Source organism: Nematolebias whitei, chromosome 1 (genome assembly GCF_014905685.2).
Source record: "Nematolebias whitei isolate Nwh7 chromosome 1, NemWhi1, whole genome shotgun sequence".
NCBI lineage: Eukaryota > Metazoa > Chordata > Actinopteri > Cyprinodontiformes > Rivulidae > Nematolebias > Nematolebias whitei.
This window is the reverse complement of record NC_056498.1, coordinates 53,564,216-53,573,950: the sequence shown is the minus strand read 5'-3', so window position 1 is coordinate 53,573,950 and position 9,735 is coordinate 53,564,216. Positions and strand designations below refer to the sequence as shown.

The window sequence follows — 9,735 nt, the reverse complement described above, 5'->3', positions numbered from 1 at the left end:
AGAGACGAAACGTTTCTACATTTTGTGTTGTTTTGCTTTGTTTTGGGGTTTTTTTTTTTTTGAATGTCCAGAGGACCAGATTTAACTTTTTTAGATTTTTCTACCTGGATTATTGAGCATGCATCAGGATATATTAACAGATATTATAGTGTTTCTTCTGGGGTAATAAATGAGCTGGTACGTTCTGGAATGCTTATAGTAGCAAAATATTTTAAATTTCTTCTTTTAAGCATTTAAAATCCTGCTCAATCCCAGCTGTTTTTTTTAATGTACCCATTTATTAATCAGTGAAGCTGTGGCTATTCTTATCAATGTAGTTGTTCTTTTGTATTTTTAGTTATTTTGACCCTAATGTGTTGCGTGTAAACCAGGTTGCTGCAGATGAATTTGGGTTGTTAGAATGAAAAACATTTTACGCATTTTATTGCACTGTATTTTATAATCAATTACTTTTTCGTGACAAATATGTTACTTTTAGGAAGATCTATTGGTTGAACACCCAACTTTGACTCAGCAACTAAGTTGTCAAAATAACCCAGCAGTTTTTAGTGTGTGGATTTTCAACATCTTGCGTGTCTGCAAAAAGTCATTTTTCCCTTTTTCTTAATTTCCTTTTCCTTTAATTTAATATCAAACAATTGGATTTCTACATTTAATAATACACTTGGTAAATTTATACAGTATTTCTGTAAATCAACATTATATATGATAGATTGCAAATTGACACATTACCATATGTATAAATATCACCAAGGTTTATATTTTAGCAAAATGTTTCAAAACTCCTCTCTGGTTCGTGGTAAAGAGCTAAGGAAAAAGTTTTCCAAAGCAAAATAAGCTCACCAGGAAGTCCAGGAAGTCCTGGCTGACCTTTAGGTCCTCGCACAGTGGGCCCTCTCGCCCCTCTGTCTCCCAGTTCACCTGTAATATATATTTCACATTTTAGTCCACATTGATTGAAAGCACATATAAGCTGTTCCAAAAATAAATTACAGTAACACTGGCAGTTGATTCAGCACCTTTTGGCCCTTTTAGCCCCATTTGCCCCGGTGGCCCTTTGAGTCCTGGAAGCCCCCTTGCTCCAGCCTGCCCTGGAAACCCATTGTCTCCTGAGGAACCAGGGGGCCCAGGAGGTCCAGGTTTCCCAGGCAAACCTGCAGCGCCAGTCTCCGGCCTTCTTAAACTAGCAGCTAACTGGGCCAGCTGTTCTGTTAAAGCACAAGAAGAAGAAGACAATGATCATCTCATAGAATCAGAGGATGTCATCCCTGAAAGCCCAGAGCGATGCTCACAGCAGAGACGGTACAATCGCTCCTGTGCCAAGTTCTGGATGAAGCTTTTAAGGTCTGATTTTGTGTGAGGTGAAACTGTGGTCATAACGCCCCTCGAGCCGCTCCCGTTATTCAACCTTTTCATGTAAGCGTCAGTAAATTGAGCCAAAATGAGATGATGTTCTTCGTTTCGAGCTATCAGTGACAGGAAATTTATGTCCATGCTGCAAATATTAATATTAATCTCCTTACTGTCTTTTTAGACTTTTTTCTTCTTTTTTTTTTTTTTTAAACATGAAATTTCAGTTTTCTGGTGCTTGATAAAAAGTAGCTGCCTGACTGCTTCTTCTTTAACATTTCCTTTCCAGGCAGACTCTTCGCTCGGAGCAGAAAAGTGCAGGTCTGCTGGAGGTGAAATTAATTTTTCAGTACATCGGGCATAAAAAAGTCATGAGAGCAGGAGATGAGCGGTGAAGATGTAAGAGCCCGAGAACGGAGAGAGCAGATGTTGTGACTTCAGTGAAACATTTCGAAGGCTCGGAGAACGTATTTTTCATCTGTCACACGAACAAAGGCTGAAGCTTATTTCATGTTTTTTACTTCTCCAGTTTGTATTCGGCAGCCCGGCAGATCAATGAGACAATGCAGAGCAGCACGAGGCGCACTAAGAAACGTTACAAGCAGGAAATGAGGCACAGAGGAATCATAAATGGGGTCAAAAGCTTCTTTTTTTTTCTTACCTTGCATGACTCGCATGCAAACTTGTTTGATATGCTGATCACTTGGCTCTTTACCCTGCGAGAGAAACAAATGATGTAAGCATCCGAAACATTTATCTCTAGAATTCAAAACTACTGTTCCATCATTTGCTTTAAATGGCAGAATTTAAATAATCATTTTAAATAAATCACAGCATTCTTAGTTAATGAATTTTAAAATCCTTTGTTTTTTTCCTTTTCAGAAACATCAGAATTTTGGAGGGTTTCCCCATTTTTTTTAACAGAATACCAGTAATATTTTGTTGATTTTTATTATAAAAATCAATTTACTGGACTCAGATTGCAGGCAAGTCAACATGAGAAAACGTTTTACACACTGTTGGATGATGTCTCACTTTCACACCATCTGATTGTTTAAAGATCAACGGCCTTTACTTGTCAGATAAACCAGGAGGTGTTGAGGTGAATATATAAGATAAAACTATCAAAAACATTGGGTCTATGTGGGTTCTGCTTTTCCACAGGGCTCTAATTGGTTTGTAAAACTGATCAGAAAAATTATGAATAAAAACCCACTATTAGAACAAATGGGTGAGGAAAAAAACAAAAATATTTTATTTAAACTAAAAAACAACAGCTCAAAAAGTTTTAAAGATAATTAGCTTGTGCATTTCATTAATTATTTGTTTAGTAGCAAGCCTTGTGTTTATCTGCATAACAGATAAATTAAACAGCAATGCTTGTTGTCAATTTTATCCATTTTTTTTAATCACGGGATTTATTTAAAAAATAGCATTTTATGCGGAAAAAAAAACCCAACAAAAATATAAACATAAGAAACCCTCAAATAATATTAACTTATAAAGGAAACATAATGAAGGCTGGAATCCCAAACATACGTATCTATAGTTATGCTGTATTTCAAAAATGTAAAATATGAGTTTTCAGAAGATGCAAATGGGGTAGTATCAAACTTACACAGCGAAATGAACCCAAAAGTGTCTTTTTAATTATTTTATTTTTTCAATAATTAGCAGGAATATAAAAGAATAAATGTATCTTTGTTTTTAATATGTGACTTTTTTTTTTTAAATAAAACACAGAAAAGTGAGATTGAACTTTCAAGAAAAACAGAGGAGTTTTAAAACTCTTAATATTTACTGACATTTATCCATCAGGCAGTAAAATGCCTCCAGTCTTTTTTTATTTCACTGTTCTGCTCATCAGCTGCTGTTTGAACTCTCAGAGATATTTGCTAAACTTGTCCTCTCAGTTGTTTGACCTTTAGGACCTACCGCTGGTCCTTGGGACCCTCTGACTCCACGTGGGCCCCTGTTCCCTTGCATTCCTCGTGGTCCAGGTGTCCCAGGAGGGCCCTCAATGCCCGGCTGGCCTCGACTCCCCTCGGGACCTCTTTGGCCAGGGTCACCAGGGGTACCGGTCTAAACAGAAAACAATAATCCGACCAGATAAACGTGTTAAACCTTTAAAATGTGTTCAGTAAGAAGAAGACATCTTGACCCACCTCTCCTTTAGGTCCAAGTTCTCCTGGGTCACCCTATAAAACCAGTGGGTAAAAGTTAGAACATCAGAGAAGATGATTTACTCCAGTGCGGCAGAACAAAACACATGAGGACTGTTAGGATTACAACTTACAGCATCCCCTCTCTCTCCAGAATCCCCCTCATCACCTTGTCCTCCCTAAAAAATAAAAAAGTCTGTAAATTATTTATACAAAGAAACCTACTGGAAGCATTTGGCTGTAAAGAAAACTAATAATAATATTTAGTATAAAGATGTCTTACTTGTTCTCCTTTAGGTCCTGGTCCTCCACGCTCTCCCTACAGAGAACACAAGGGAACTTAATCAAGAACTAGAGCATTTCCTGAGAAAATGCAGTGTCAATAGTTACTGCAGACAAACTTGCTGAAAAACAGCTGAAATTAGGCAAAAAAATAATAATAATAATACTGAATCGTAGCTAAAACGAAAGAACATGCAGAAGAAAGTAGAAAGAACACATTTTTTTCTGAATTAGGTGTAAATTAGCAGAGATTAGCACAACAATTAGAAAAATAGCTTAAAAAAGATCAAATTAGCACAAAAAATAGCTGAAAGTAACTTAAAAAGCAGAAAGAAGCTTAAACAACCAGAAGGAAGTGGAAAGAGCTGAAATGAGCTAAAAAAAATGTGGAATTAACTGAAAAAGCTAAAGTTAGCATATAAACAACATTAGCTGTGATAGCAGAAAAAGCTGAAACTAGAAGGGAAAAAAGCTAAATAGCAGAACAAGCTGAAATGACTATAAAGAAGTTAATTAGGCTGAAAGTAGCAAATATTACCATGAAAAGCTTGAATTTATTTGAAAAAAGCTGAAATTAGATTAAAAATACTAAAAACATACCTGAAAATGTCAAACAAGCTTAAATTAGCAGATGAAAGCAGAAAGAATATGTTTTCCCAAATAAGCTGAAAGTAGCAGAAATGAGCACAAAAAAGTGGAAATTATCTGAAAAAAAAGCTAAAATAAGTAAAAAAAAATAAATGAAAAAAGCTGAAAAGTAGCTAAAAAAAATCAGAAATAAGCTTAAATTACCAGAAGGAAGTGGACAGTACATTGTTGCTGAATTAGGCTGAAAAAAGTAGAAATGAGTGCAAAAAAATGTGGACTTAGCCGAAAAGCTAAAATTAGCATAAAACAGCTAAATAGTAGCTGAAATAGCAGAAAGATGAAACTTGCAGAAATAAGCTGAAATTATCATAACAAGCTGAAATTAGCAGAAAGAAGTTAGAAGAAGCACAGATTGTTGTAGTTAGCAGAAAGAGACTGAAAGGAGCACAAAACAGCTGAAATTAGCTGGGAAAAAAGTTAAAATTTGCACAAGGAAGCTGAAAGAAGCTGAACCAGAACAAAACATGAAAGGTTGTAAACAGACCTAAAGATATGGAGGATGTAAAATGAGCTCAATTCATTTTCTATGAGAAAAAAAGTGACAGAAAAGGCTAAATATTTCAAAAAGCTAAAACTGCACCAAAACCAAAAGTCGTAGCAGGATTGTCCTGAAAGAGCTGAATGTTTTGATATATGATTTGTTGAAATAGCACAAAAAAAATGTGGAACTAGAAAGCTGCCAAAATCATACAGAAGATAAATGGATCACAACAGAGTGAATGCTTCATAAACATTCACACTACAAGGAGTTAAAATCTGTTTTGTTCACTCGCACTAGAGGGAGCTGTGAAGCTGGGATTCAGCATCACTCTTAGTTTTATTGAAGACAATGGCTGATTCTCTTTCAGCAGAAACATCCTGCTTTCTTACCCTCTCTCCTTTTATTCCAGGTAGGCCGGGAGGACCTGGGAGACCAGGGAGACCAGGATCACCTTTTGGACCCTGTGTTAAAAAAAAAAAAAAAAGCACATGTCATGACATTATAGGGCTAAAATATGTCAGGTTGACAAAATGAGGCATTAGGCTGAGCAGAAAACTGTGAAATAAAATCAGTTTAAAGCTGATTAATTGTTCTGAATCAGAGGTCTGTGCTCACAATGAGCTTGAGTTAAAGTTTTTAAAATGTCTCAGTTCTTCTGCTCCTTTTCTCAGACATGTTTTGTGTGCACCGATCAGCCTTTGATCACTGACCAACTGAGGAATGCCAAGGAAACAGAGAGCTCTTTCAGCCTGCTGCTTAGTCTCCCCTTACTGTGAAAATAGACCTTATGTGAGATCCGGGCTCAGCCTATTCTCTGAGACATTCCAGGGACACAAGAGCCACGACTACTCTGAACTCTGTTCTCTCTGTTTTAATGGGTCTCATTTAAAATATCATTAATGCATGAAGTCATTAATGTTTGTGTTTATGTCTTTTGTTCTGCTAATAAAAGCCGGTTAAGGTCACTGTCTGCTGGGGAACAATTTTCCCAACAAAATTAAATGCAGCTACAATATAAAATGAGGATATTGCGCTCTTTAGGTCATATCTCACCCTTCCACCTGGCTTCCCAGCTGGACCCACCAGGCCTTGCTCTCCTATATCTCCCTGCAATGAAGAGGAGGTGATTACAAAACGTTAAAAGAAAGAAGCTAAAGACTTCAGAGGAAATAATACTCACAGGCTCGCCGATGGGTCCAACAGGTCCCACCTCTCCTTGTTCTCCACGCTCACCCTTTGGTGCGATGATAAAATGATGCAGTTACACAAGAGAAGAGAAGTAAACCACAGTGACGGACATGATTCTGCTCACACTTACAGGTTTGCCAGTGGAGCCCAGTGTTCCAGGCAGCCCTTGCTGACCACTGTCACCCTGTGTGGAAACAGCCAATTTGGCTTTCAGATTCTGACAGCTCTATTTGGAAATATACTGGAAATCTTTTTTTTTTTTAATGAATGAGCACAAAACCTTTGGGCCACTCGAGCCTTTTGTTCCCGATGAACCTGGCAAACCCTGAAAATAAATAGAAAGTATTGTGAAAAAACACATTTTCTTTTATAAAGATGAGATATTTCAAGCAGCAGGTACAATCCTAAATTATAATACACTTATTATAAAAAAAAAAAAACATGTAAAAACAAAAGTACAAAGATGTGCTTTAGAATAAACAAACATTTGTGTTACTTTATGACCCTAATAGTTAGATTGTATACAAAGTTAATACACAGTAAGTATCCTACCTGTTGTAGATAGCTATTTGTACCAGATTGAATAAAAGACAATGGGACAATGATCCAAAGGGTTGATGAGCTAATGGCTAAACCAAGAGGGGTCAAGACCAAAGTGAATTGTCGCCATCTTTAAAAAACTAAATCTTAAAAATTTCAGTTGTTTATGGAAACTCTACTTTAAACACCTCTAGGTTTTGAATTACATGATTATTTACATAGAATTCTGGTCATTTGCAAGTGCTAATAACAATAGCAGCTAGCTGTAGCACCCTGGTGAACTCCCTGTAGGAATATCACAAGATTTCTTCCAGAATAAGTATGTGATGTGAAACTATCAACAGTTTATCAAAGTTAATGCCCAATAAATCCAGGTAAAAAATCCAACAAAATTCAGTCAGGTCATCTGGATGGTATATATTTTTTGCTGAGCCATCATTCATCCAAAGGACTTCATCAGTACGAAGTTCCACAACAAACTTAGTCCCACAAGCAGCACACCCACGTAGTGGGTTTGCTGGTGATAAGTCTCTGGGGCCCACCCTCTCCCCCGTCAACTCCTCTGAGGCAGCCATAGCCAAAGTGGTTCAAAACATCAAAGTTCATGCTTAATAATCCAGGTAGAAAATCCAACAAATATTGGATTAATGAGCATGAACTTTGATTTTTTGAACCACTTGGGCTATGGCTGCTTCAGAGGAGTCAACAGAGGAGATGGCGGGCCCCAAAAACGTTCTTATCAAACTTGTTGGTCCACTATGTGGGTTTGCTACTTGTGGGACTCAGTTTGTTGGGGCTCCTCAGACTGACGAAGTCCTCTGGGTGAAGGATGAAATGTCTCAACAAAAAAAAAAAAGAAACCGTCCAGATGACCTGACTGAACTTTGTTGGATCAACAGTTTGATGATTTATAAATGAGCATTCACATAAAAGTCTATAATATATTTGAATCTGAAGTTGTTTTAAGATGGCAACAATCCATTTACGTCTTGGCTCTGCATGGACTAGCCATTAGCTCATCACTATGTCAAGTTTAAACAGTTTTTTTTTTTTTTCAAACTCAAGCTGCTTAAAGTGTTAACACAACAGGTGACATATTAATTGCACATATGTTTCCCAGAGAGTGCCACTTTAAAAGATCTGAACTATTCTTTACAATCATTTTCTCCCTCGGTGCATGATATAAATTGGGTTTTTAGCTTAGCATAGTTTCTCACAAGCATCCTGTTAGATTTGTTAGCTGATTCTCATAAGCGCCTTTAATCAGACAAATCACAGAAGTGACACCACATTTCTCCTTTTCTTAATTACCGTCTCACAGCACAGGCTGCTGTGTTCATGTTGTATAATATGATTAAATGATGGTGGAGCACGGTTGTTTGCTCAGAATGAAAAGTAAGTAGGTCACCTTTGGTACATGTTTTAAAACAATTGTCAGGGGGCTTATTGTTGCAGCAGTAGTGGGAGTGGAAATGAGCACTGTAGTGCAGCATCTATCACCGGCGGTGCTTTACATTTGACTGGGAAGAGTTCACTCAGGATTCAATCCAATTACAGTCAGCCATCACAGTTTTGGGTCAAAGGTCATACTCACAGGAAGCCCCTGAAGTCCAACCTCTCCAGGAACTCCTGACTTCCCAACACTTCCCTACGGGGGAACAGACAGCAGAAAACTAAAACAGCTTTGCTTTTAAACAAGTAGTTTTATCCTCATAAATGAAACAAATATCACATTATTAGTGTGAATCAGAACAATCAGTTCTCAACCTTTGCTCCTGGCATTCCAGGAATACCCTCACGGCCATCCACGCCCGGCAGGCCCTGGTGATGAAGAAGAGAAATGTATCGTTTGTAAACTGTTAAAGAGGAGGGTTATGTGTCGTTGTTGCACAGAGACTCACAGGTTCTCCTTTAGGACCTGGAAGCCCTGTGATCCCTCTTGACCCTTGAACACCCTGGATGACAAAAAAAAAAAGTGTCAGTGCTTGTTGTCTAACACCTCTGACATTTTTATTAATGTGTGATGATGAAGTGTACCCACTAACCATTTCACCTTTAGGCCCAGGCTCGCCCATCACGCCCCTCTGGCCTCGGTCCCCCTAAAATAATGGATTGAAACATAAATCATACAATAGACATGTCTTATTTGCCACATAACTGCACTGAGGGACAAACTTACAATTGCCCCTGCCACTCCCTGAGGACCTGGCTCTCCATCAGGACCTCGAGTTCCCTACAGCAACAAGAAAAAAGATAGCAATGTCATCTTTAAACTGTTGTAGTTGTTATTTTTATTATTGATAAAATTCACTCTGTGTTTGCAAGTAATTCAAAAAAGATGAGAAGCGCCACAGGCTTAAAAGTCACAACAACACTCACTATCTCTCCCTTGGGACCCATCATTCCTGTGGCTCCACGAATTCCCTGAGGTCCCTAAAACAACAAGCAAATCAAACAGGTGCATCAGTGAGCAGATAAACGGAGCATGATAAGCCAGATAAGGCAAATTCTCACTCAAAAAACAAAATGTCATGTAAGTATAACGTCTCACCGTTGGTCCCTGGGATCCACCCTCTCCTGGACCTCCCTGATCTCCTTCTTCACCCTGTATGAACAAAAAAGAAACAGAAGAAGAAGAATGGCATCTTAATAAAAGGTTATAGACACAAGCAGCAAAGATGATTTAGTTTGATTACACTGTGACTATTTCATTTCCAATGAAACATTTAAAATGTGAATTTTCTGTTCACTTTATGCACAAAGTAAAGCACTGTGTAATTTAAACAACAGCATATAACTTTTTTTAATACATTCCATGGCAGAATTATATACAAATACTTTGTAGATTTTTTTTGTTTGAAAAAATAAGCCAGCTGGTTTGTTCTCATTTGTCACAAATATAGAGCATGTTTTTGTATTTGTGACTTGGTAAACTAGAGATGCACGATATTATCGGCATGGTATCGGTATCGGACGATATTAACGATAAAGTTAAATATCAAACATCGGCCATTACATCAAAATAACTCACCAATATAAAAGGTGCTGTTTAAATACCTGTAAATATATATACATATATATATA

The 9,735-nt window shown here is 37.5% G+C and overlaps 1 protein-coding gene across 1 annotated transcript in view; it reads right to left on the bottom strand.

Annotated features, from left to right (window-relative positions):
- col9a1b (collagen, type IX, alpha 1b) overlaps nucleotides 1–9,735 on the bottom strand; it is a 24,470-nt gene that overhangs the window by 5,963 nt on the left and 8,772 nt on the right. The window contains 19 exon segments of the mRNA XM_037685257.1: nucleotides 844–921; nucleotides 1,020–1,208; nucleotides 2,012–2,066; nucleotides 3,286–3,432; nucleotides 3,516–3,548; nucleotides 3,647–3,691; nucleotides 3,796–3,831; nucleotides 5,313–5,384; nucleotides 5,977–6,030; nucleotides 6,104–6,157; nucleotides 6,242–6,295; nucleotides 6,392–6,436; nucleotides 8,246–8,299; nucleotides 8,419–8,472; nucleotides 8,553–8,606; nucleotides 8,697–8,750; nucleotides 8,831–8,884; nucleotides 9,031–9,084; nucleotides 9,203–9,256. Coding sequence (XP_037541185.1) covers nucleotides 844–921; nucleotides 1,020–1,208; nucleotides 2,012–2,066; nucleotides 3,286–3,432; nucleotides 3,516–3,548; nucleotides 3,647–3,691; nucleotides 3,796–3,831; nucleotides 5,313–5,384; nucleotides 5,977–6,030; nucleotides 6,104–6,157; nucleotides 6,242–6,295; nucleotides 6,392–6,436; nucleotides 8,246–8,299; nucleotides 8,419–8,472; nucleotides 8,553–8,606; nucleotides 8,697–8,750; nucleotides 8,831–8,884; nucleotides 9,031–9,084; nucleotides 9,203–9,256 — 1,240 coding nt within the window.